The following is a 27,528-nucleotide window of genomic DNA, read 5'->3' as shown; positions in this document are numbered from 1 at the left end:
CTTTAGGCTGGGGGGCTGTTGTGGGCTTTGGGCAGTCTCCAGCCTGTGAGGTAAAACGTGCGTGTGTGCGTGTGTGTGTGTGTGTCCCCGTGTGCATGTGCCTGTTTGACCACAGGTAGTACTCAGATTACCCTGCCTGTCCTGTTCTCTGCCATCTGACCAGGAGGGTGCCGCTCAGCCACTCACAGCCCTGGAATTTCCCAGGAGCCGGGGGTGCATGGAATTTGGACTTTCCTGAACAGCTGAAGTGGAGTGTGGAGCTTGACCAGCCCAGGAGAGCACCATGGATGGTGAACCACCAGGCAGAAACGGCAGCAAGCCCCCGGACATGAGGCTCTTTTTCAACCCATTGATGGGGGGTGAGTTTAGGGGCTGTGTTGTCAGCCTGCTGGGGAGGTCTGTTAATGTGCTTAGGAGAGAAGAGAGACGAGGGTGGGGTGATTTCAGTGGCTTCATCTGAAATGTGGCCACGGGGTAGTTACTGGACAGATGTCCATGACTTGCTGGTATCTGCCCTTCACATGGTTGTTCCAGAATGTGTACACCTCTCTCTGCAGAGTGCTATGGACCATGTCAAGCCACTGATCACAGTTTATTCCCCAGGAGAAATGTCAGCTGTAAAGTTATTTTTTGTGGGTCAAATATATCATTGATATTCCATTGGAGGTTTGAAAGTCACTTCTAAATAGGAAGGAATATCTTCACTGCTAAAACATTTATTAAAAGGTCTTAGGTATGTGGCATTTGGGTGGGGCTGGGTTTATAAATGATGTTCAGAAATTGAGCCCTGATTGATTCACTTTAAAAGGAGCCTTTTTTTTTTTTTAACCTTTGGAGCAGTGTTTTAGAGGTTGATTCTCCCCTGTCTCATGGTGTCTTTGTTAATGCATAGAGTCCTGTACCTCTGGGAAACTGTCATTTCCTGTGAGCACTCAGCAGGTACCTGCTGACTGAAAGGATTCTGGAAAATGGGTCTAGACATTAGAGGAGGCTGATTATATGATTATATTCAGCACCCTGGGAGGCTGCCCAGAACACTTGCTGGTCAAAGGGACAAAAAGCAGGGACCCTAACATCAGCTAGGACTGGCTACTCTCCTACTGCTTAGGTGCTGAAGGGGAAAACACACACACAAAGAAATACAAAATTGTTCCCTCTGGCTCATGGAGCAGACAGGACTGTTCAGGTTAGTTGTTTGTGTATCCACTTTGGCCTCATAAAAGGAGCAGAGTCCTCAACAGCAAGTAGAATTTGGATCTCCCAAGGCAGACCTGGATTAATCAGAGATACTGAGCGTGAACTTGGAGCAGTAGAAAGCAGAGTAGCACCATAAATAACTTTTAAAATGGGGTTGATAAATATATTTTTAAAGCAGCAAACCAATCAACATGGGGAAGAATCAGTAATGTGGTTGACTTCTGCATGATGATTTTACAGCTGAGTTTATTTTCATTTCTACCTGAGAGAGGGGCACTAGCCACTTTTCACTGTTCAGGGTTTCTAAAGGTTCTAATCCAGGAATTCCCTGGCAGTTCAGTGGTTAGGACTCCATGCTTCCACTGCAGGGGGCATAGGTTCGATCCCTGGTTGGGGAACTAAGATCCTGCGTGCTGTGCCACTGTGGCCAAAAATATAAATAAATAAAGGTCCTAATCCAACCCTGGTTGGGGCTGGCTGGGTGGGTGTAGGTGGGCAGGCGCTGTCACAGCTGGACTGCAGTGTCTTAAGGAGTCTAATGAGAACACTGGAGAGATGAAATCTCAAAATGTAGCTTCAGAAGCTAGGTGGATGAGTTTAGCCTTCATGAGGCAGGGAACTGGGAGCCATTGATGGTTCTGGAGTGGAAGCTTAGCCATAATAAAGACTGTAAGTAAGTTAATGTGGTAGCCATAGTCAGGATAGATTGTGGAGAATTTATGAGAAATTATTGTACTAAACTCGTATACATCAGTATCACCTGGATGGATTGTTAAAATGCTGATGGCTGGGCTCCATCACCTCAGATACTAGGTCTGGGGTGGGGCCTGGAAATCTGTATAACAAGCTCCCGGGTAATGCTGATGGTGCTGTTTGGGGACAATACCTTGAGAACCACTGCGTGAAGCTGATATCTGGATCAAGCTTCAGAAATGACAGAGAAAGGGAAAATATGGCTTGTATTTTCAGAGGAAAGAGAAATCAAGCTCTGTTGCTTGATTAGCTCAGCTGGTAAAGAATCCACCTGCCATGCAGAGACCCCAGTTCGATTCCTGGGAAGAATCCCCTGGAGAAGGGCTAGGCTACCCACTGTAATATTCTTGGGCTTTCCTAGTGGCTCACATGGTAAAGAATCCGCCTGCAAAGCAGGAGACCTGGGTTCGATTCCCAGATTGGGAAGATCCTGTGGAGGACGGCATGGCAACCTGCTCCAGTATTCTGGCCTGGAGAATCCCATGGTCAGAGGAGCCTGGAGGGCTACAGTTCATGAGCTTGCAAAGGATAGGACACGACAGAGCGACTAAGCAGAGCACAAAGGAGAGAAGGCAGCCAGAAGTGCAACGTTTTCAAAGCCGAGGGTAATGTCAGCTCAGAGGGCTGGATGAGAGAAAAGTCGTGAAGGGGAGCTGGCCTGGGGATCAGAGTGAGATAGGGAGGAGAAGGACTTGTGTTTGAACGTGAATGTGCCAATGGCTGTGCCCTGGGCTCAGCATGAAGGTGCGGGACAGAGGCTGGGCAATGAATTCAGGTTGGGAATCAGGCCTCAGGCTGTTCTGCAGAGGGGCTGGGCTGAAATCCTGGAGAAGGAGACATTGTCTGATGGCTCAGTCCAAGGGTGGAGCCCTGGGACAGACTTCCATTTGAGGACGGAGAACCAGTAAATTGGATAGAGAGGCAGGAAGAGACTCTGCCGCTGCTACTGCTAAGTCGCTTCAGTCGTGTCCGACTCTGTGCGATCCTATAGACGGCGGCCCAGCAGGCTCCCCAGTTCCTGGGATTCTCCAGGCAAGAACACTGGAGTGGGTTGCCATTTCCTTCTCCAGTGCATGAAAGTGAAAAGGGAAAGTGAAGTCGCTCAGTTGTTTCCGACTAGTAGCGACCCCATGGACTGCAGCCTACCAGGCTCCTCTGTCCATGGGATTTTCCAGGCAAGAGTACTGGAGTGGGGTGCCATTGCCTTCTCCGGAAGAGACTCAGATGTTGTCATTTCACAGGGACTAAAGGAAGAGAAGTTTCCCAAGAGGCAGTAGTCACAAGGGTGGGCGCCAGGACCCCTCTGCTTGCCCAATTCCTCCTTCTCTACATCTGACCCACAGACTACTGCCCCTTCGAAGCCACTGCCCTCACAAAGCCCTCCCAGACTTTCTCCCAGCCCTTACCCAAGTGGAGGCTCGCTCTCCCTACTGTGCATCAGCCCTGCCCCTTGGGCAGAATTTCACTGATAGCTGGATTGCATTTATTTATGCTTTGAAAGCCTTGACCTTGGTGAAGTGTGGAATGTGAAACACTCAGAATGTTGTTTCCAGGCCTTGATGAGAAACTCAACTCAGGTGAAGCAAATCCCCTGGCACTGGACCAGGGCAAGAGGTCAGTGGGGTGTGGTTGCCCTTGGGGAGCTTTGCTGCTCCCACCTGCACTGGCAGGCTTTTCTTGGCTGCTGCCTCTGGAGGAAGGGAGGAAGGGATACACAGATGGCAACAAAATATTTATAGAGATGGAATTCTTGACCCTTCTGCCCCAGGAGTGGGAATAGAATGTCCTTCTTTTCCCCTGAAAATACCTTGTTTTTGATCACATTGTGTCCCTCCCCAAAACATAAGCTGAAGTCCTAACCCCCCGGACCTCAGGTTGCGACCTGGTTAGAAACAGAGTCATCGCAGGTGTAATCAGTTAAGGCGCGGTCACAGTGGAGGAGGAAGGCCCTCCCCATGACTGGTCCCTGGAAGAAGAGCAGAGGAGGCAGAGAGGGATGAAGCCTTGTGGCAGCAGAGCCAGAGGTTGTAAAGATGCATCTGATGAGCCAAGAAAGCAAAGACGGACACCCCACACCAGAGGCTAGAAGAGGCGAGGAAGGACTTCTTCTCTTAGGGTGGATTTTTAGCTGTTGGGCCACCTCAACAGGGGCCATTTTTCTGGGGGAAACTTGCCTGATCCGACAGGATGGGTTGAGGGGGTGAGGTCTCTATGGAAGAGGCCCCTGGAGAGAGAGACGCAGACAGGAGAGGCAGGGTGATGGAACTGGGAGAAAGATTTGCAGTAGACAGGACTGATGTGCCCGAGAGTTGCCTTGTTGGGCCTTTGTCTCTTTGTGACTGTGAGCCTCTGTTTCTTTGTCCTGTTTTGATTTGTCCTGCCATCTAACCGAGGTCCACAGTCACTGTCAACACAACACCCAGATCCTCCCCAGTGTTGGTACTCACCACTGAACCTACTGAAGGCATGTGCTCCCACTGTCTCTGAGCAACGCAGCCCTTCTTCCCCTCCTTGCCCTTGCAAAATGTTTCCCAGGAGGAACAGTGGATACTCTTCCCAGCATTCACTGCAGGCTTTCAGAGCTTCATGAATAATAGCTCTTTTCAGAATGTACTAATTAGTACATTTCCAATCTCTTCTGAATAATGGAAATTTTAAAAATCATTCCAGAAATGGCAATAAAGATGAAATGGCAGCTTTGCTAATGTGCTGCAGGGTTTGATGGAGACTCAATTTAAAAGAAAGGTAAGTTGAATAGCACTAATTGGAGGACTTGTGGCATTGTTTCATGAGGAGAGCTCCTTGCCTCATGTCAACCACGAGCTACACTAGTGAATCTGTGGCATTGCCAGTGACCCCATTTGGCATCTATTTCTTGGCAGTAAAACCAACAGTTCTTAGCTGATAAAGGACTGGGGAAAAATTCTTAATATATACCGAGCACTTAAATGATGTATTGTATAGATATAATAGCCCTTGAGTTTCCAGGGGTCAGTGGAAAAGGGAATGTGACTTTGAGTTTTCCTTCCATCCATAGCCACCTCCTGTGAGCAGCATCCGTGTTCTGGCAGGAATAGTCCCCTTTCCTGCTTATTCTACTCTCTCCCAGTTGTCAGCAGGAAGGCGGGCAAAGCTGCTTTGGGGTTTAATTGCTCATGTGTTAAGCTTGTAGCTCATTGCCTGCTTGTGATGTGGGCTCTGGAAACAGCTCCTGGATATCTCATCAGTGTTTTTAAGAGCTAAAGAGAGTGTTAGACCAATCCATGTTTCAAATTAGAGCATTTGCTAAATGAACTATGCATAAAGTCCATGCTCTCAATGCTAGAAAAATGTCAACCTTTCACAATTTTAACTCTGTAGATAATCAAGTGTTGAGAGACCAGCTGAGGCTCAAGTCTTTGTATATGTTTGAGATGACCTATACAAGAACCTAAAGTTTGCTTCTGGCCTGGAGTACTGGCATGCTCTGGTAGATTCACCTAATCCTAGTCTGAAAGGACTTTAACTTAGGAAGGGAATCTCATGTACTGCTGTTGGTAGTATAGCGTGGTGCAGCTGCTTTGGAAAGTAGTCTGGCAGTTTCTCAAAAGGCTAAACACTGGGTTACCACATTATATAGCAATTCCATTCCTGGGTGTCTATCCAAGAGAATTGAAAACATATATCCACTCAAAAATTAGTACATGAAGGTTTAGAGCAGAATTATTAGTAACAGCCAAGAAGTGGAAGCAACACAAATGTCTATGAGCTTTTTGGTCTATCTATCTATACAAATATTATTTGGCCATAAAAAAGGATGAAGTGCTGATACATACTCCAATGTGCATGGACCTTGAAACATTCACAAAGGACCACAGGTTGCATGATTCCATTTGTGTGAAAAGTCCAAAAAAACCCCCACATCCATAGAGAAAGAAAGTAGATCAATGGTTGCGAGGGGTTGGGGGAAGTGACTGCTGCTGGGCAAGGGGTTTCTTTTTGGGATATTGGAAATGTTCTAAAATTATGATGATAGATGTACAACTCTGAAATCTACTGAAAACCACTGAATTGTGTATTTGAAAGGGGTATATGTGAGTGATAAATCATCAAAGCTGGACAATACCCTGTGCTTCTTGAAGACACAGATAGTCTCCACTTTGTAAATATTGGGTTGGCCAGAAAGTTCGTTTGTGTTTTTTTTGTGATGTATGGAAAAACCAGAACAAATTTTATGGCCAACCCAATAATACTATGTGCTAATGCATGGGTACAAAACCTCAAGTAGTCTTTTTTTTTAATGTACTTTTTTCTTTTTCTTTTTTTATGTACTTCTTCAAGTACATAATTCTTTATTTACCCTAAGTAAAAGGAGTCATGCTTCCGTGATGAATGCAAACAAGTAAAGCCCATTTTGGTCTACTCCTGATAAGATAATTGCATCACTTTCATGAAATCTAAACAGAGTTACAGTTTAGGACCCAAATTACCTGTCTGGCTGTCAACTCTGATTATCTGAGTTAATTTTAAGAAAGGTTGAGGAGTGTGGCAGTGATATTTCTTAGCAGCTGAGAACTGGGAAGGAAAAAAATTGGCGTAATCCTCAGAAACATGGTGATCCAACTGATTTTTGAGATCTTTCTCAGCTTGTGGCTCTTCTCACTCAACAGTGTGTATGGATGGTATTTTGCCTTTGAACCAACAGGGTAGAATGAGTTATCCTTTTAATTCTAATTTGGGGATCAGTCTTTCGGTATCTGCCATCTGCACTGTAGACGCCAAGCCCTGGAAGCAGTAGTGTTTCTCCTGAGAGCATTAGGACCCTCAGAGAATGGTGCAAGGACTCTAATTTTCTACCGAGCATGAGTTTTTGGAAGTTAGGGAAAGTCATTTCCCTGACCTTGGGCACAATGATGAGCCCAGAAGGGAAGCCTTGGATGCATGGTGTGGAAGCAGGTTCATTCAGCTTGCTCTTCTCTATTAAGAGCCTTGTCAATCCATCTGGAAGAATGGTAATGTGCTCACTGGGACAGATTTTCCAGGACACTGATAGCTCCAGGTGGCAGGCCTACGTCAGCCAACATGTTAAGTCCAAAGTGTTCTAGCCTCCTCCTCGATGGGCTGGCGTTGGCCAGGCTTTAGTAACTGCCTTGCTTCTCCAGGTCTTCGGACTTTTAGGAGATACAGCCCATTCACAAAGTGTGACTGATGTCAGACCACCCTACCTTGCTGGTGTGCCGTGTGTTTGCTCAATCAGGCAGAGCCTGAGCTGTGGCAAGCGCAGACTAGCCGCCTCATGCTCTGACTTCCTGCCTTTGTTCTAGAAGCCAGATGCAGCTGGAGATGAGAAAAATTCAGGTCTATGCCAAATTCAGGGCACATCCAGTCAACGAGAAAGAGGGGGAAGCATTTAGTGTGTTGAGGTGCATTTTACAGGCTTCTTTCCTAAGATAGTGTATTCTTTGCGTATAGTTAGAGAATACATTTGCTAATTTTTTTTAAGATTTTTTTTTTTCCCTAATGTGGACCATTTTTAAAGTCTTTATTGAATTTGTTTACAGTATTGCTTCTGTTTTTCATGTTTTGGTGTTTTGGCCACAAGACATGGAGGATGTTATCTCCTCGACCAGGGACCGAACCTGTACCCCATGCATGGAAAAGCGAAGTTGTAACCACTGGACCACCAGGGAGGTCCCTGCTATTTTAAATAGCAGTGACTGTGGGGTATAATCAATACCCTCTAATTAGTGTTAGGGTGGGATAATAATAGTAGCTAGTAGAAGTTGAGCCATAGGTTAAGTATATCGCTGTCCTGACTTTACAGAGAAGGGAACTGAAGCTAGGTTCTGCTCCACAGACCTAGGTTCAGCTCAGAAGAAGTCAAGTGGGTCTGAATTCACAGATTTCTCCTAATCACGCTGGCACACTGCCTTTGTGGGGAAATCACATCCCTCTTGCAAGGTCAGACTGAAGTCTGATTTGTGCTTGATATTGGGACAGGAGGTAATCTACAAATAGATAGGGTTTTGTTTAGATTTGATTCCAAGCCTAATGGCGTATGTAATGACATGATTACTGCTATTAGTATATGGCACTGTTTGCTGAGGTGCCAGAGTTTGTATTTCATGCAGGAAACTAGGCTGGCAAACACAGTTTAATGCACTAATGCTGCTAATTAGTGAAGCTCTCATTTAACTAAATGGATCATTTGCCTTTGAAACCAGTGTATAAATCGAAGTAGAGTAATCTGTCATCCCAGTCCACCTCTTTGTCTTCAGTTTGAAAGCAGACTATAGTTATTTCCTTAGCTAGCTAGACATTTCAAATAAGCTGTATTCAAGAAACATCCATAGAGGGGAGAAATGCTGAAGTTCTGATGAAAGGGGTTGGTTGCTTGACTCCAATGTTTCCCTCCAGTAAGACCAGTTAGGCTCTTATTGATGGGCAAGGATGAGCCTCTGAGTCTAAAGTGCGATAGCAGGATGTAACTAACCTCTTCCTCCCTTTCCATACAGATTCTGTATCTGATTGGTCTCCTGTGCATGAAGCAGCCATTCATGGACGTCTGCTGTCTTTGAGGAGCCTCATCAACCAGGTAGATAATTTTGGGGGGAAAAAATGATGAATATTAGGCAAGTTCTACGGCTCACCGCACTGAGGAAAAGAAGTCATAGTCTGATCTTAGGATGTAAATTTCCTGTTTAGCAGAATGAGATGAATGCTGTCCTTCTTTGTTTGGAGGCTGGCATAATACTAGAGTTTAGTACAATTTTATGCACAAAGTAGATTCTGTAGACTCTATTGAACGAATAGTGGGCAAATTAGTGCATTCAAGTTGCTGTCACTTTATTCCATAGACTATCCTGGAAAATTATCACGTAAAGCAGTGGTTTTCAATTGGGGCAGTTCTGCCCAGATGGAGACATTTGACATTGGCTGGAGACATTTTTGGTTGTCATAGCTGGGAGCAGGAGTGGGAATGGGGTTGGGGTGGTGGTGATGTTGGCATCTAGTAGCTGGAGACCAAGGAAGTTAAACATCTGACACTGCACAGGATGACTCTCCACATTCAACAGTTATCCAGCCCCCAGTATGAGTAGTGCTGAGGTTGAAGACCCTTCACATAAAATAAATGCTTGAAAATGTCTTTTAAAATATGTCATCTTAAAATAGCAAAGAAATGTTCAATTCTATTGAATCTCCAGTGGAAATGGCTCTGCCAGTTTGATATTAGTTTCTCTGCTCCTTCGATGGGATACTTAAGTACACATTAATTGGAATTTTGGTGGTTCGAAATTATTGGGAACTTAAGCAAAGGTGCTTTTTAAAAAGTAGTTTCAATCACCACTCAAAATTCCAATAAATTTTTGTTCATAATGTTTGTCCTCTGAAGAGACAATATAGACCTTTTAAGTTAGGAGCTCTTGGCCCTTTCCTGGACCCCTTTGATAGTCTGGCAAAATCTAAAGACCCCTTCTCAGACTAATGTCTTAAATACATAAAATACAATATAGAGGAACTCTATTAAACAAATGTGTAACATAGTACTATATGAACTTCTTTATTAACACATTCATTAAGAAGATTTAGTGGCAATTCTGATTATTACCATACTTTCTAAGTAGGTGAATGTATTTTGAGCTACTTTAGATATCTGCAATAATCAAGGCAATTAAAAATATCTGTGATTCTTCTCAGTGATGTCCTGTTACTATTGTGGTTTGTGGTCTAGATTCACAATCGAAGGACATGATAAATTTCAGGGGTTAATTCTGGAAATATTAATAAATGTGCTTTGAAAAATTCCAATTTCACAGACCTATCTAGACTAAGAAATCCTCCTATAAGAAGACAATTTTTAAAGATGAATTTCAGACTACTCTAAGTCACTATCTTAAGCTGTTTTTAGTAGCAGCAGCCTCATAAATAGAAATATAGATAGTAGCACATAACTAGCTAAATGAAGTTAAGCTACTTCTCAGATAAACTGAAACATTTGCCTTAATTTGATAGGGTGAAAAATGATCATTGCAGCTTTTATATAATAACTTACTAAATTGGACTGATACTCGTTTACATTCAGTATTTATATGTTTATTGAATCATGTCTGGAATCATGTCTTTATCTAAGCACTTTTGCATTATTTAAGCAAGTTATTTTCTTGGAACCCCAGTTTCTACCTTCAAAAAATAAGTTCCAGTGTGTGTGTCTGTGTGTCTGTGTGTGCTGAGCCTCTCAGTTGTGTCCAACTTGTGACCCCATGGACTGTAGCCTGCCAGGCTCCCCTGTCCATGGACGTTTGCAGGCAAGAATACTGGAGTGCATTGCTATTTCCGTCTCCAGGGGATCTTTCTGACCCAGGGATCAAAGCCATGTCTCTTGCATCTCCTGCATTGGCCTGTGGCTTCTTTACCACTACGCCACCTGAGAAGCTCCTGAGCATTCCAATACCTACCTCCAGACTAATACCTCCAGTATTAGTCAGGTCTTGCTGTGTAAGAAAAAAGCCCAAACTCAGTAGCAAAATACAATAAACATTTCTTGCCAATAAGATTTTGGATCAGCTGATCTGCACTGATCTTGGCTTCAAGCTGTGGGTTGGGTACAGCTCTCCTGCACTCATCTCCCATCCTTGTTTGACCAGTGGCTACCTGAGGAATTTTCTCCCTGTGGCAGAAGGCTGTAGCATAGCAGGGCAAGCCCAACCATGAGAGAAAACTTCCAATCTGCTTATGTTACATCTGCTAACATCCCACTGGTCAGAGCAAGTCAGATGGCCAAGTCCAAAGTCAAGGATCAAGGGAGTACATTTTGTCAACTATGAGGTCATGACAAGGGTGTGACTATATTACACTGTTACAAGAGAGTGAAGAATTGAGACCCAAAATTCAGTCTTTTATCTTACCTTATATATGAGTTGGAGAGAATTAACTGAGGAGACATTATGTACCTGCTCTAGCTACTCTTCACAAATGAAGAGAACCTATTTTCTTATTACAATCTACATAGTGCTTCAGATAATCAAAGACTACTGAAAAAAACTGCTGATAAACTAAACAAACATACTTTAGTAAGGGATATAAGACCAAACATGCAAATGTCTATAACAAAGAGAAAAGGAAATTATAAAAAGTAATTCTCACTTGGTCCAAGAAGGGAAAAACTGAATCTGTAACTAATTATTCTTTACCATGACTTCACACTAAAATAATGTGAGATTTAAAAAGAAAACAGCAACTGGGCTTCACTCTAGATATTCTGATTTAGCCTAGGCCAAGCTTCATGCATTGGTATTTTTTAAGCTCCTGTAGAATCACTATGTTGAGGAATTTTTTTTTAAAGACCATTTTGCCAGTGGAGAAAGAGGGAGGAAGGCATTTGACATGAAAGAGTATGTGGGAAGGAACAAAAACATTGATAGGTTGGGTTTCATTAAAGTTAAGGACTTGTTCATCAAAGGCAGCATTTTAAAAGCAATAAGGCAAGCCATACATGAGAAAATATTTGAGATATCTATCTATTTATGACTAAGAACTCTTATTCCTAGCCTAAAATCAATACACAAAAGACTGACAACAGAAAAATGAGCAAGAAACTTGGACTGGCAATTTTTAAAAAGATACCCAAGTGTTCAATAAATATATCAAATTGTGCTTATTAGTAAAATTAGTAAATGTGTAATTCAAATTACAAAAAATTATGTTACTCACTCCTCCCACTAGAACGGTTAAATTTGGAAAGACAGATAATACAAAGTATTGGCAAGAATGTGGAGCAACTGAAACTCTCATACATTGCTGGTGGGAGTATAAATTTGTGCAAACCAATTTGGGAAATATTAAGGAATATCTACTAAAGCTACAAATATCTATACCCTACAACCAAACACTTTCATTTCTAGGTTTATATGCAACAGATATGTATACATGAGTTCATAAAAAAACATGTACGGGTATACTCATAGAAGCCTTATTCCTAACAGCAAAAAAAAAAAAAAAAAAAAACCTTTGAAAACAACCTAAGTGAAAATGAAAGTGTTAGTTGCTCAGTTGTGACTGACTCTTTGCGACACTATGGTCTGTAGCCTGCCAGGCTCCTCTGTCTATGGAATTTTCCTGGCAAGAATGCTGGAGTGGGTTGCCATTCCCTTCTCCAGGGGATCTTCCTGACCCAGGGATTGAATCCAGGTCTCCTGCATTGCAGGCAAATTCTTTACTGTCTGAGCCACTAAAGAAGCATCCTTATTCATAACAGAAAAAAAAAAAAAAGCCCTTGAAAACAACCTAAGTGTCCATCAAAAGTAAGTGGATAAATATATTTTGGTATATTACTCAGTGAAACTCTATGCACCAATGAAAATATATGAATGAATGTGTTTGAAAACCAGATGATAAGTCAGAGTAGCTGAGCACACATACAAAAATACATACTTCATGGTTCAATTAATAAAACATTGAAAACCAAGGAAAACTATCATGCTAGAAGCCACTATTCTGAGTGCCTTTGTGGATGTAATTTGGGTAGGATATATGTGGGTTTCTGGTAATGCTTTTTTTTCCTTTACCTGTGTAGTGGTTATATAGTTAGATTGTCTTTGTGATAATTCACTGAGGTTTACACTGAGGATTTATGAACCTTTCTTTGTATCTGTTGCACTTCAATAGTAATTTATTTTTTAAAAAGCAAAGCAATTTGTTAGGCCAGCATAAAGCAATTAAGGCAACCTTGGATACTCTGTGACCTTAATTTAATGGTTCATATTAGCATCCCTTTGGGCTGGGGTTGCATGGGAAATCTTAAAAATACCAGTGCCTGAATTCAGCTACCTTTGGTTGTATTGCAGTTGCTCTGGGATGCAGCTTGAGTATCAGGACTTTTTATTTTTTGAAGTTCCCCTGAAGATTGAATGCACAGCCCTATAAACCTTCCCAATAAAGTTCCACTGCATACATAGATTGAGGACTGACTTTTTTGTTTCTTGAATAAAAACTCTTTATGCTGCTCCATGCAGTCTTTAAAGGGTTAAATCACTATCAGGGTGGATACTAGGAAAGATCCTGGGCATTCTGAAATATCAGACCTTTGGGCTGTAGCAGGCTTCCCTGATAGCTCATTTGGTAAAAAATCTGCCTGCAATGCAGGAGACCCCAATTCCATTCCTGGGTCAGGAAGATCTGCTGGAGAAGGGATAGACTACCCACTCCAATATTCTTGGGCTTCCCTTGTGGCTCAGCTGGTAAAGATGAAGCAGCTCATTCAAGGCTCAGGGATAAAGAATAAAAAGAAACCTCAAATATCAACTGCCTAGAAATTACTGAGTGCTAAACACTTTGCATACATCATTTTTAAAGTATTCATAACCAACCTGTTAGGGTAGGTGAAATTGTCCCCATTTTACAGATGGAAATTGAGGCTTTGAGAGAAAAGTAGCTGGCCCAAGGTCACACTTTTAATTAGGTGATGGTGCCCGCATTTGAACTCGGTAATCATTCTGCTGTCCTCTCTCAGATTTCAGTCCTGGGTTTGAAATGAAGATAGTGGTACCATTCAGAGAATCAGGTCTGGCAGAAAAGGAGCTCTTTTCAGGAGAGTTTGGTTGACAAAGGCTAAATTTATGTCATGAGCTGGGTCTCTGGGTGATTATGTCTTAGCAGGGAATTAGGAACATGTACTGGAGCTGGGGATTTAGATTTGAAAGCAATATGTAATATATAGAGGGTATTGAGAGACAAGAAAAGGATTTGGGGGCAAATCCTTGAGGAAATGCCTGCATTAGGAGATGTAACGAGGAGAAGAACAGAGTTAGTGAAAGAGACAGAAAAAAAGGCAGTCAGAGACTGGAGATAATTTCAGGTAGAAGTCTGTGTTAGAAGCCAGGGCACAAGTTCCATGAGGTCAGGATGAATATGTTGCAGATTCAGAGATGGAAGGAGGTGGGGAACAGAGCAAGGCATACTGGATTCTGAAAGTCACTGGTGGTCTTTAAAAGCGGTATCAGCAGGATTCTGTTGGTAGAAAATGAGAGAAGGTATAAAAGTAGAGATAATGAGGATAGACTATTTTTGGAAAAAAAGGGGGGCCAGTGAAGGGATGAAGAGCCTTGAATGGGTGCTTCTCAGAGGGTCAGGACTGAGGGCTGGGAGGACTTTGAAAGCAAAAAGAAAGTGTACCTGAAGAGGAGCGAGCAGGGGAACGCATGAGATGAGAAGGTAGATGAAGGAAAGTCCTGGGGGTGGTGGGAGGACCGGGTGAGGTCATGGGCTATTGGACTGAGCTCATCAGTTTCTCCCACAGAGAAAGGAGCAATGGGAGAAAAGAAGACTGGAGAAATATAAAGAGATGTTAGGGGTGGAGAGGAGGGTAATGTAGAAAGCTCTCACATCAAATGGCTTTGACCTCCTTGGTAAAGTAGGGAGGAAGTGATGTGTTTGGATGAATGTGAGTGAGATGGAGGTTTGTGATCTTCCTTTCTGCTGAGTGTAGAGAAGGAAGTGATAACTGTGGATAGGATAAATGATAAAGCCTAACCTTCTTGTGGTTGGTTGGTTGTCTGAGTAGGCATATGATTTGGAGCTGAGACAGAAAGTTGCCAGGTACTAAGCACTATGTCACCCATGGGTGCCCTGGTATTGCACAGCCCCATGGAATCATCAGAACTTCTGACTCTACGCTGAGATTAGGGGACAGACAATTGATGACAGAAGAATTAAAGGTCAGCTATTCGATCCGTTTTTTTCTGAGAACCCACTGCAGACTGGACCCTCTCTGAAGTAATGGGTTAAACATTACCTTAAATGGTATATGATTCAGACTTGACAATATTTCAGACAAACTGCCTCAGTTCATTTCAAGTCAAAATTGCATATCTGTGATGAACTGTAAATACAGTCCTCAGTTGGCACAGGGAAGCTTAATTTAAAGGAACTTCTTTGTAATGTGAATATGTAATGAGTGGTGAACATTTTTGGAATGTAAATAATTTCTTTTTTGCTTTTTCATTTACCTGGATTTATGTATAAGCACCTAAATGATTTTGAAATGGCAGTAGTGGCTATAGGAGTATATTTGTGATAGAGGAATTCTGAATAAAGAATTCCTTTAAAGAATAGTCTTCTATCATCTCATGATCTGTAGCACAGAGAAAAATGCAGTTAACATTTTGCTGTGAATTTCTGGTGTATTCTACCAGTGTGTGGGGAAGAGGCTGGATAAACAGAGAACGCTGAGAGTGGGAAAAGAATGGATTTGAGAACAGATCTTTGAGAGGAATGCCTTGAATAAAATAATGACAGTAATGAAACAGAAGATGCTACACTGTGAAGTCCATGGGAAGTGCTTGTGAAGGGAATAAATGCTACAATTCAAATTTTTCTCGAGTCAAGGGGTTAGGGAGCATTTGTTTAATACAGATGGGATTTGAGGTTGTGAAGGAAGGGAAGATACAGCCCTATCCCTCCCTGCAAACAGCAGAGCTAGTATGGCAAAGTGCTGAAATGGATTTTCAAGTTTCTTGTTTACAAGCAGATTATTTTGAGTCTTTCAGAACCCCTTCCTAGACCCACCTTAAAAAAATATCTCTGGATCTGAGATCCTGTGAACTCAAGTGTGTGTCCAGAATGATGGGATATATCAAAATGCATGACTTGCCTGTCAGAGGGTAACAGCCCAAAGGACAGCATGACTGGGGGGCTGAAAAAAAGGCCCACAAAAGTAGAAGAATGTGTGTTAGGGATGATGGTGAGTGAGATAATCTAATAGAATGATTTTAGGCAAATTTATTCCAGAAAAATTTATTTATTCTGGGCTTCCCTAGTGGCTCAGATGGTAAAGAATCTGCCTGTAATGCAGGGGACCTGGCTTCGATCCCTGGGTTGGGAAGATTCCCTTGGAGAAGAGCATGGAAATTGACTCCAGTATTCTTGCCCAGAGAATCCCTTGGACAGAGGAGCCTGTTGGATTACAGTCCATAGGGTCACACAGAGTCAGACTTGACTGCAACGACTTAGCCTGCATGCATTCTGGGAAGAAAAGGTATAATATTGAGTTGACCAAAAAGTTCGTTTGGGTTTTTCTGTGACATCTTACAGAAAAACCCAAATGAACTTTTTGACTAACCCAGTATTACCAAGATGTTGATTAAACTATCCATGCTCTTAATTGACATATGCTAAGGAAAAGAACTTTGATTGTACCTGGTTTCTTCCTGTTAGGAATAGATTATATATTCTAAGATCAGGGAGTCTGTGGAGCCTCTCCTTGAGTTCTTTTGATGTTCTGCTTGGATTAGGTTCAGGATCCATCTCTTAGAGAGCACACTTTCCAAGAGGTTGAAGAACCCCACGACCTTTCAGACACTTTCTTGCTTCTTTAGCGCTAGACTACTGGAGTGAGAGTGTAAATTGTCCCTTTGCCTCTCTGTCCATGGAGGTTCACCTAATGCTTTGGACTGTCTTGGTCATGTTTTGCTGTGTAACAAAGTACCCTCTACGTTAGTGGCTTCATGTACAGACATGTATTCACAGTGTCTGTGGGGCAGGGATTTAGACACAATTTACCTGGGTCAGGGACTCTTATGAATCTGCAGTCAGAAGAATATATATTGGCTTCCCTGATGGCTCAGCATAAAGAACTCTCCTGTCAGTGCAGGAGATGCAGGTTCGATCCCTGGGTCAGGAAGATCCTCTGGAGAAGGAAATGGCAACCCACTCCAGTATTCTTGCCTGGAGAATTCCGTGGACAGAGAAGCCTGTTGGGCCACAGTCCATAGGCTCACGAAGAGTCAGACACCACTGAGTGACTGAGCACATAGGTGAGCCAGGTGAACTTTTGAAAGAATGTGGATTCATGGCTGAGCCCTACAGAACTGTTCCAGTGCACTCCTCACTCTGCCCATTTCCCTCCTCCAGGGGTGGCCGGTGAACCTCATCACGGCAGATCGTGTGTCTCCATTGCATGAAGCCTGCCTTGGAGGTCATCCCTCCTGTGCAAGCATATTATTGAGGCATGGAGCTCAGGTAAGTACAACTCAAACCCCATCTTCGACGCCACTACTGAAAAATGACTATTTCTATCCCTTCTAAATACTTTCGAGCATTTTTTATTAGCCTGATTTGAAATATGAAGAGGGTTTTTCCCCCCCAAAGTATTATGTCCATCAAGCTTATTTACTTTAGCAGTAGATGAAATACTGCATTTGTAGCTAGAAAGTCATGGTCTGAGCCTATATAATTTTCTTTAGCTGTCACTACTAATAAATAGCTGTTACACTTCTGCCTTCACTCCTATGGCTGGAAGGTAGTGACATATTGTAGAAGACATATAACATTTGGCTTCATAAGACCTGAGTAATGGTCCCAGACCATCTCTACCATTTACTAACATTGGAAATTTGGACAAGCTGCTTAGCCTGTGAGCTTTAGAGTATATATATATATGAAAAATAATGGGGGAAATAGCAAAAAAGTTATATAGCATATTTTGTGGAATTGGGAGGATTGAGAGGGGTAAGGCATGTGGTTATTTGGAGAATGGGAATCAGGGTGACATAATGAGATTACAGGGAAGGAAGTTACACAGTCATTGAATTTGAAAGTAGGGACCAGTACTTCTTCCATTAACTAAGTCCCCTCTTGCTCAAAAGTGATGGGGAAATCTGATCAGAAGATTCTATATAGATTGCTCATCTTTTCTCAACCAGTCTGTACTGAGCATTTATTATGTGTCGAACTATAAATAAAGATTTTCAGGAACTTCTAAACTAAATGAGGAGACAACCAGATAAACAGGTAAATGGCTGAATGTGACACTAAATGCTTCAACAGATAAACCCTGAACTCTCAGTAGCCTCATAGAACGAAAGTTTATTTCTTGTTCAACTCAGAGTCCTGTGTGGGTGTTGCTGGTTGGGTGGCTGTTTTCCAAGGGTGATTCAGGGACACAGGCTCCTTTCATCCTGTTGCTCCTCTGCCTTCAACAAGTGGCTCCCACGTGTGCTCTGTTTCAGATGCCTGGAAGAGGAAAATGGAGGATTGTGAGTGGAGACTTTTAAAAGGCCAGTCTTGGCAGTGACATAAGTCACTTTTACTCACATCCCATTGGCCAGAGTTCAGGCCATGTCTAACTGCCAGGAAGGTGGGAAAGTGTATGGCTGTGTGCCCAGGAGAGAGGGAATGAGTTTGGTGAATGCATAATATCTCAGCCACAGCAGGCAATTACAATAAACTGTTTTTATCCATCAGTTTCTGCTGTGTAACAAACTACCTGACTTAATGACTTCAGACAGTAGCCATTTCTTTATCTCACAGTTCCTTGTGTTGTCTGGACAGCTCTTCTGTCTGGCCTGCTTTGGCTAGCCTCAGCTGGGCTCACGGAGGCATTTGGGGTTAGCCAATAGGTGGGCTGCAGCAGACTGCTTCATGGTGACCCTGGCTGGGGCCGCTGGGAGGTCTGGGGAGAAATAAAATCTCCCTGTGGTCTCTCATCCTTTAGCAGGCGGCCTGGGCCTGTTCACATGGTCGCAGGAATTCTGAGAGCAGTGAAAAGGGTGAGCTGTCTGCTTGATCACACTTGTTAACTGTCGCATTGACCAAAACGTGATTCATGTGGGCAAGCCCAGATTCCAGGATTGAAAAAATAGTCTCTGTCTTGTGATGAGAGGAGTCGCAGAGCCACATTACAAAGGAATGTGCATCCTGGGCACAGAGTCTGTGGCCATTTTTTGCTACCACATGCTATAAGATATAATAAGTATTATTATACATGTACAAATGTTCCTAATCTGTTTATTTCTGATGGAGAGAGGGAGTGAAAAGATGCTTCCTGCAGGAAGTGACATCACAGTTGAAATCTATAGGACCTGTTGGAGTCACTCAGCTCATTGGCGGGTTGGGGAAAATGATGAACTTCCTACCCACTGGAAAAAAGAAACGCAAAAGCCTCGAAGTGAAAGTGGGGGCATTTTGTGTGATTTCAAATCATCCCTTATAGCAGCAGGGTAGAGCAGGGGACAGGGGTCAGAACAAAACAAGCTTGCTGTCCATGCCAGGAAATTGGACTTTGTCCTGAGGGCAGCCGAGAGCCATGATAAGTATATTCTCAGGTTTATATTTTGGTTAAGAAAACTTACCCCGAACTTGGGAACAGAGCCAGGACTAAGCAGAGGCAAAAGAGGAGCCTGAGGGTGCAAACGTGAGAGATCCTGGAAGTGAGTGTCTCCTTCAGGTTTGCACCTGGGGCATCTGAAATTAAAACAAAATAATACATTCACAATTTTAAGAGGTTACTCTAACTGCTGTGCAGAAATTTGATTGGTGTGGGGTGGGTCTAGGATAGCGTGTTTAAAATAAGGTGATTAGTTTGTGACCTGTTCAACTTATCCTAATTAGTGTCCAAGTTCATGTTCCTGGGGGAGGGCATGGAGGAGACAAAATATTCAGAAACATTCTTGGGGCCTGACATCCCATACTTCATTCGATTTTTCACAGCAACTTTGTGGCAATTGTTCTTTTTTGTCTCCATCTTGTAGCTGGGGAATTTAAGGCTCTGATAAGTGAAAAAACAGCTTGGAAATGGTGGAGCTTACGTTAGAATCCAGGGTACTTCATTGCCTGCCTTCATCCTGGAGTTTTTCCTTACAGGTGAATGGTGTCACTGTAGACTGGCACACTCCCTTGTTTAACGCTTGCGTCAGCGGCAGCCATGAGTGTGTGAATTTGCTTCTGCAATATGGAGCCAGTCCCCACCCGGCGAGTGACCTGGCGTCCCCCATCCACGAAGCTGCTAAGAGAGGTAAATCTGTTGAGAATTGAAGTTTTCCACCCACTCCTTCAAGGGACATCTTACAATTGAAGAGGGAAAAGGAGGTATACAAAGCACTTGTTCTCCATGTGGGATCCTGGGATCCACACAGAACTACAATGGCATAACTAGATAATGCAGAGGAGCAGTGTTTCAGTATGGCATTCTAGACCAAGGAAGAGTGATTCTGCTTTCACTCAACATAGTTGGCCACAAAGGGCTCCACTCATGTTGGATTTGGCACCATCTCCTAAGCCTGTCCAGTGCCCACCACTCTTACGGGACGGTGGGCAGTTCCTCCCAGGGCCTGCTTTTGGTGAGGTTGTAGGTCTCCTTCCCTGTCCCGTGGCCCACTGTGCTGTCTCCTTCAGGTCCATCTTGTCCCTCTTCCATACCTCTTCCCAACTCTCACTTCGATTTCTGAACTCAGATTACAAAGCCACAAACAACTCAAAAAGGTGGATGGTTGCTGGTTGCCTACCATGGCTAATAAACTCACGTGGAGTTCCACCCGGAGCTCCAGATGGCATCTTATGAAATACCCTGTTAACTAGTGACGGTGTTGAAGATCATTTGCTATTCTAAGTAAAGAACATAGCTTCTGGCCCCTAGTTAAGTCATTGGAAATTTTCAACACACAGAATATGGGCAAGGTGGTGTTTCCCTAGCTGTGAGAATTAGTGCTCTAACTGTTTTCTCCACTTTGGGCTGCAGGCCATGTGCAGTGCATCGAGTCTCTTGCGGCTCACGGGGGCAACATTGACCAAAACATCCGCCACCTGGGCACACCATTATATATGGCTTGTGAAAACCTGCAGGTGGCCTGTGCCAAGAAACTTCTGGAGTCAGGTAAAACCAAAAGCACAACAGAACAAGGAGAATAAATGAAAAGTACATTCAAGGTTATTTGAAAGCTCTTTCTGTTGGAGCAGAGGAAAAAGTGTAGGCAATGGAGTTGGACAAGATCAGAGTTCATCTTGACTGTGTTCCCCTGGGGAATTATTTGAAACTGTTTCAATTTGAGTTCTCTTACTTGTAATAAGAATCATGCTGAGGATGATGTCCCTCCTCCCAGGAAGGTCCTCAGTGATTATTAGTTTCTCCTCCCTTTCCCGTGCCTCCCTTCCTCTGGCCATTGATATTACTAGTCCCAGCATAACTGCCACAGCTGCTGGGATAGGGCTGGCCTTTGAATTTTAGGCCACCTTCAGCAGTTGTCTTTGATTTGGAAATAAACTTGCCTCAGTTTTAGTCCACTGTAGATATATTTTTGAAAAGGCCCAAGTCCCACCATTCTTTTTCACCTTCCTGCTGTTGTCCAACCCCTTCAACACTTGGAATACCCCTTTTTCACATTTTAAGTTATTTGAGTCTTGGTTATCTTTAAAAATCAGATAATCTTTCCCTCTGCTGAAGGGTTATTGTTCTCATTGCCTTCTACTCAATTGGCAGCCATTACTATGAACCAGGATGAGGTTGGTTTTCTCTCTCTCTTCTCTCATCTTAGATGGATTTTAAGCTCCTAATCAGGAAAGGGTCAGATTGGCATCCCTCCGAAAGCTGAGAACAATACAAGAACAATTCAGTTAACATTTGTTGACTGGACGTAGATTCCCATTTTTCTAGAGAGACAGCAGCTCATGCAAAGCTGTATGTCCCCACATGTCCCAGTGGGAGCCAGTGTCTAGGCTGGGCTAAGGTTCTGTTGAGAGTGTAGGGATAGAATTGGGTGGGGATGGTCCTAGGAATCCACTTGACCCCCGAAGAGGGTGACTTTGCCACCTGCCCTGTAATCTTAGGATTGGCCACCCTAGTCTAGGCAATGTCATCATGATTGGTTGCTCTTCACAGACCAGTTCACATGGTCTCAAGTCTCCAGTTTAAACTTCATCGGAGTTTCTGGGCGTGTGAGTATGGCAAATTGCCACAGATGAGATTTTGCCATCTAGCGTCACTTCCGGTCTGTGCCGGCTAATATTTGGGCTCTAGTAATAAGTAATGTGCGGCTTTCACACTGCCAGCGTTTTTCCTAAATCTATCACAGCTATGTATGATGCGCAAGGGTGAGGTTTTTCAACCTCATCTGCCATATGGCTCATGTCATACCTTTAGTTATATTGTTAAGTGGCCTTTTCCCCATATTATTAAATGGAATCAAGTCATGTCCTGATGACTTGGAGAACTCCCATGCCCACTGTGGAGGCACAGCACTTTTAGAAGGGGGTGCTTGCACTCTGCTCCTTGACTGACTCTGTTGTTCTCCTGACTGTTTAGGAGTGAATGTGAACCAGGGCCGGGGGCTGGACTCCCCTCTTCATGCAGTGGCCAGGGCATCCAGTGGGGAGCTGGCCAGCCTGCTCCTGGACTTTGGAGCAGACACGCAGGCCAGGAATGCTGAAGGCAAACGACCCTTGGAACTGGTGCCTCCAGAGAGCCCCCTGAGGCAGCTCTTGGAGATAGAAGGTGCTTCTCCTTTACCTGAATCTAAGCCTTAATTTGTAGAGACTCCCATGGGCTCTAGCAGGAGGCAGGTACTTAACCAAGTTCTGGCTTTGCATCCTATTAAACAGATCATGCCCTCACTTCCCCAAATGTGGGGAGCTGAGATAATTTAGTATGCAAGGTACAGTACTGGCTGCATAATAAACAACCATCCTGCTGTTTGACATGTTGGAGAGAGGCTGGTTTGGATGATCTAACATTCAGGGGTATGCCAGCTCTCAAAGAATTAAGATATTGTTTTTAAATGTTAAAAATTAAGACATGCTTAATTTTTAAAAATTAATTTTATTGAAATATATTTGGTTTACAGTGTTATTTCTGCTGCACAGCAAAGTGACTTAGTTATACATATATATTTGCTCCTTTTCATATTGTTTTCCCTTATGATTTCTCACAGGATACTGAGTATAGTTCCCTGTGCTCTACAGTAGGACCTTGTTGTTTATCCATCCTATATATAATAGCACCTGCTAACCCTAAACTCCCAATCCAGCCCTCTCCCAGCCTCCTTCCCCTTGACAAACACAAGTCTGTTCTCTATGTCTGTGAGTCTGTTTCTGTTTTGTAGTTAAGTTCATTTGTGTCTTATTTTAGATTCCACGTATAAGTGATGTCAGATGGTATTTGTAAGCCATGCTTTAGAGTGATGTGGCAGAAGCCTCTTTGAGGTTATACAAGCCCCAGTATGTCCTAATGCGAATTACTGGGCATTAGGTTTCTGGGATAGTGGGTAGGAATGCAACTCATGGAGCATTACACAGTATCGCTCTCATGACCCATGGCAATCTGAAGACATTTACTGTTATAACTAAATCAACACTGAGCCCATACACCTTCATAAATAAAAACTGACACTTCTGACCCAAGCAACTAAACACTGGGGTTGAGCAGTGTGCAAGGAGGTGGAGGCACTTCCCTGGGTTGGGGGTAGGCTGGGAGTGAGGAGCAGAGACCCTTCAGATTGCAATCTTTCTTTGTGTGTGGATATAAATTTTATTATTTAGTTTTTACTTTATTTTAAAAATTAATTTTTATTGGGGTATAGTTGCTAAAAATGTTGTGTTAGAGTCTTAATTGTCCCGGGAGGTGGAGAGCAGCCAGCTAAGGACCTATTTATCTGACTAGAGTATAGACTTCATTGAGTCTTAGAGGTTGTGGAAGTTTGAAGCAGGCTTGCCAACCAGGAGGACTCTGATGTTATGTCATCTGGTTATTTTCTCCCCACATTGCTGAGAATTAGGGTTCTGGGCAGAATTGTAAAGTGGCCCCTGAATCCTTCTTCCTCCTACACCCATCACCCCAGGGTACTTGGGGGTCATAGCCTGCCTTGGGCCCCCCAATGCAAACAAGGAACAAACCAATAGAAAACCCTTTATGTGAAGCAGTGGGGTAACCCCCAGGCAGTTGTGCCCACATTTTAACGATTTCTTGGTTTTAAAAAATTATATCTAGACAGGGCAGATTTCTACAGCAGGCACAGATGGCACAATGCGTGGGGCCCACTGTTTTTTTAGGTGTCCGCAGAAATGTTTTAATTTCTTTTAAAATCAGAAGGGAAAAAATGACTATAACTCAACCTGGATTATATTCATCTTTATACAGACACAGTTGTAAAATTACCAGCTGTAAAATATCTTTTTTTTTCAATTGAGAAAGAGATCCACAAAGGCATAAGTGCCTCAGGCCCCCCTAAAGTCATTAAATCATATATGTAGACACGCACACATTTGAAAGAAGTTCAAGAATATGACCACCCCCTCCCTCGCCAAAGCAGCTAAAGCAGTGTTTATTCCTGACACACAACGACAACTAATAGAGACTCTCTCACCCCAGCACCACAGTAGCCACTTTGAATGCACTTTGGTCTTAAAGCATCATGAGTGTTGATGCAGGAAAAAAAAGAACTGGAGCCCCAAAGTAATATGCCCATCAATAAATATAGAATTAGCTGATTCCATAATGGAGTAAAGCCATGCCCCCTGAATATTTGCAGGTGCCAACAAGTGGCTACAAAGCACTAGTGAGCTTTCAGCTCTATTTATATGGAATGAAGGCTCTAGTTATACAGTATCCCACTTGTAAATAGCAGATATTCAATTTCCATCGGTAGTTACACCGAGTTTCCTCCAGTGGCCTGCTTTGCCTAAGTCTCTATCAGGCTTACTCTGGTGTCTTGCTCTCTGTACTCGTTTATCAGTACCTCCTGTACTTGTTCCTGACATTGTATCTAGCACATGTGATTAGTCATGTCCTTCATTGTGCTTTAGTGGGATGAGGTTAAGTTCAGTTTCCCTACACTATGCTTTTTGCAGTTTGTTAATAAGTGCTTTGAGTACACCAGGAAATCCTTCATTAATATATGCCTCGAGTACACTGAACATAGTCTGGAAGGTGCCCTAAATTCCAACAGGGACCTTCTGCATGTGTGGTGAGGGCCTCATTGAAAATATTTCCTTTCTTTCTTTCCTTGTCTATGTGCCTAGTTCTGCCCCTCCCACTTTTCCATCAACCCCGTTTATCCTGTAGCTTGCAGTGATGCTCTAGGAAATTGAAGTCTAATCCAGCCTTTGTACCCTGCCCGACACACTTAATTGAATCTTGGAGACAGAGTTTTGGCTCAAGTAGGAAAGAACAGTTTTATTGCTTTGCCAGGCAAAGGGGGCCACAGTGGGCTACTGCCCTCAAAACTGTGTTCCCACCTAGAGGGAGCAGTGAGGAGTTTAACAGGAATGGTTCAAAGAGGGCGTGGTCAGCTCGTGGACATTCTTCTGATTGGTTGGTGGTGAGGTAAGTGGAAGTCAGCATCATTAGCCTTCCGGTTCCAACAGGTCTGGGGTCTATTGCTTGTGGGCAGCACTCACTTAACTTCTCCCACCTGGTGGGGGTTTCCGTATCTGTAAAACTGCTCAAATGTATGTTCTGTGTATCCCTGGAGGGGGGACCAGGACCCTGCCCAAGGCTGCACTATTGTTCCTCCCTTGTCTCAGGATCCCCTCCTTCCCTAACTAGCATCTGTTTGAACCTGCTCCTTGGAACTCAGGGAAGGTCTTAGAAGCCTAATGGAGCCTATTTCCTGTAATCAAGAAATGGGGACACAGAAAGGCTTTTGTAAAAGCTCAGGAGCCCCACAGGGTCCTGCTTGGTATCAAATTCACAGGCCACTGTACCCTTTGAATTAAATTATCAATCCTGACCACACAATACAATGACCTGGGGTGCATGCCTGTACAAAACCCAGATGCTCAGCTCACCTGATGATGGTTGTTGAAGCAACATCTCGGGGGTGGGGCCCAACATCCCCCCAGCTCCGCCAAGTCTGGTGTGAGGGCTACTGCTTTATGGGATTCTTGAGGGTATGCATACATGCTTAGTGGCGAAGTCGTGTCCCACTCTGTGCGACCCCATGGACAGTAGCCAGTCAGGCTCCTCTGTCCATGGGATTCTCCAGGCAAGAATACTGGAGTGGGTTGCCATGTCCTCCTCCAGGGGATCTTCCCAACCCAGGGATCAAACCCAGGTCTCCTGCATTGCAGGTGGATTCTTTACCACTGAGCCACCAGGAAAGCCCTGAAAGGGAAAGTGTTAGTTGCTTAGTCATGTCCAAGTGACCCCATAGACTGTAGCCCGCCAGGCTCCTCTGTCCATGGAATTCTCCAAAGCAAGAATACTGGAGTGGGTTACCATTCCCTTCTCCAGGAGATCTTCCCTACCCAGGGATCGAACTCACATCTCCTGCATTGCAGGCAGATTCTTTACCATTGTGCCACCAAGGAAGCCCCTCTTTAGGGTATACCGCTTTGCTTTAAAAAATCTTTTTAATAATCAAAAGAGAACTTCTGTTATAATTTAGTGCAGGAGTTGGGGCTGAAACAATTTCCCACCCTTTTACCCTATGATAGGGCTTCTCAAGCTCAGCACTATTTACATTTTGGGCCAGTTTGGGGCAGTCCTGTCCTGCACAGTGGACATGTTTAGCAGCATCCCTGTCGTCGACCCTCTAGATGCTAATAGCCCACCCCTCAAGTTGTGACAAGCAAAAGTGTCTCCAGACAGTACCAAGGGTCCCTAGGGAGCAAAATACACCCCTCCCACCCCCTGCCCTGTTGAGAATTGCTGTCTTAAGATGTAAACTCTTGGCTGGATCTGTGCAAAGTTTGTACTAGTTCATTTTCCACTATGAGCTGAAGCACTGGGATGGCTCTAAATGCAGAATATACAAACAAACATGAGTTCAGATCACGCTTAGGTTTCACAGATAGCTCCTTATATTTGAATGTCTTAAAATTGCTAAATTATAAAATTAGAGTATTTGCATCCAGAAATATGGACTTTTTTAAAAAAAGTAAAGACAAGAAAACCATTAAACATGGGTTTTCTTGTCATTGCTGGGGATTTCATAGCTTTGTAATTTCGAAATTAGCTTCCATAAGCCTCCATTGGTGAGACCGAGCTTTAAATTTCTTTAAGTCAAAACCGAATTGCCTGATTTCAGTTAGATACCAGAAAAGAGAGACCATGGCCTTAAAATACCTCTTATTAAACCCAGAGCATGGTCTTAAGCAGTACCATATTATTTCTCGATAATAGTGTTAAATCTTTTATGCTTTTAGTGAAGGAAAGGAAAAGTCTTGGATCAGTGAAACCCATGTGTGACTTGTCTTATCATCTTTCTCCAGGGCCCTCTTCTTTGATGCAGTTATGCCGCCTTAGAATTCGGAAGTGCTTTGGGATCCAGCAGCATCATAAGATCTCTGAACTCAACCTCCCTGAGGAGCTGAAACGGTTTCTCCTCCACAATTAAATGTGTCAAGGGAATGGCGACACAGACAACAGGCAAATGTTATTGAGTGTTGAGAGCACTGGGATTTTCAAGTAAAGTCAGGTTTATAGAGTTCAGCTAAGTTTTTGCTTTTTTCAGTGAGATTGTTATCTGTAGCTTTGTACTAGGTTCTTTTGTGCTGTTAGTTGAAGGGTATGAAAAATTTTGTCCCCTGCCTGGAAGAGGGTGGCTAAGATATCCATGGTGTTGAATATCTTACCTTGCCAAGCACTGAGCTGTAAACCCTTTATGCTTTGTCTAATTTAGTCCCCAGAGCAACCCCACCAGGTAGGCACGGTTCGTCCCCTCTTCCCTAGGTGATACCGTAAGACTTAGGGAGGTCAATTTGTTTAGTTAAGTGTAGGTTTCCTGATGCTAACTTGGGGACTTGTGAGGGAGGCAGAATTTTCCAGTATCGCTATCCTGGCTCTGTCTCCACTTCGTGGGGAAAAAAGATTAAAGAAGTGTGACATTTCTGTGA

General features: G+C 43.4%; 1 protein-coding gene across 2 annotated transcripts; it reads left to right on the top strand.

Annotated features, from left to right (window-relative positions):
• The first annotated feature begins 29 nt into the window (after window positions 1–29).
• ASB9 (ankyrin repeat and SOCS box containing 9) lies at window positions 30–27,528 on the top strand. 2 transcript variants are annotated; one of them, XM_015104798.3, is made up of 7 exons: window positions 30–359; window positions 8,445–8,524; window positions 16,837–16,944; window positions 19,567–19,717; window positions 20,441–20,575; window positions 22,001–22,189; window positions 26,905–27,528. In XM_015104798.3, the coding sequence occupies exons 1-7, from the start codon at window positions 284–286 to the stop codon at window positions 27,027–27,029; spliced, it is 864 nt and encodes a 287-aa protein (XP_014960284.1). In that variant the 5' UTR covers window positions 30–283; the 3' UTR covers window positions 27,030–27,528. The 2 variants fall into 2 exon arrangements, with proteins under 2 accessions (XP_014960284.1, XP_042097745.1); XM_042241811.1 differs by lacking the exon at window positions 22,001–22,189.

This window comes from Ovis aries, chromosome X (assembly GCF_016772045.2).
Source record: "Ovis aries strain OAR_USU_Benz2616 breed Rambouillet chromosome X, ARS-UI_Ramb_v3.0, whole genome shotgun sequence".
NCBI lineage: Eukaryota > Metazoa > Chordata > Mammalia > Artiodactyla > Bovidae > Ovis > Ovis aries.
Note: the sequence above shows the minus strand (reverse complement) of the source record. Positions and strands in the feature narration are given on the sequence as shown.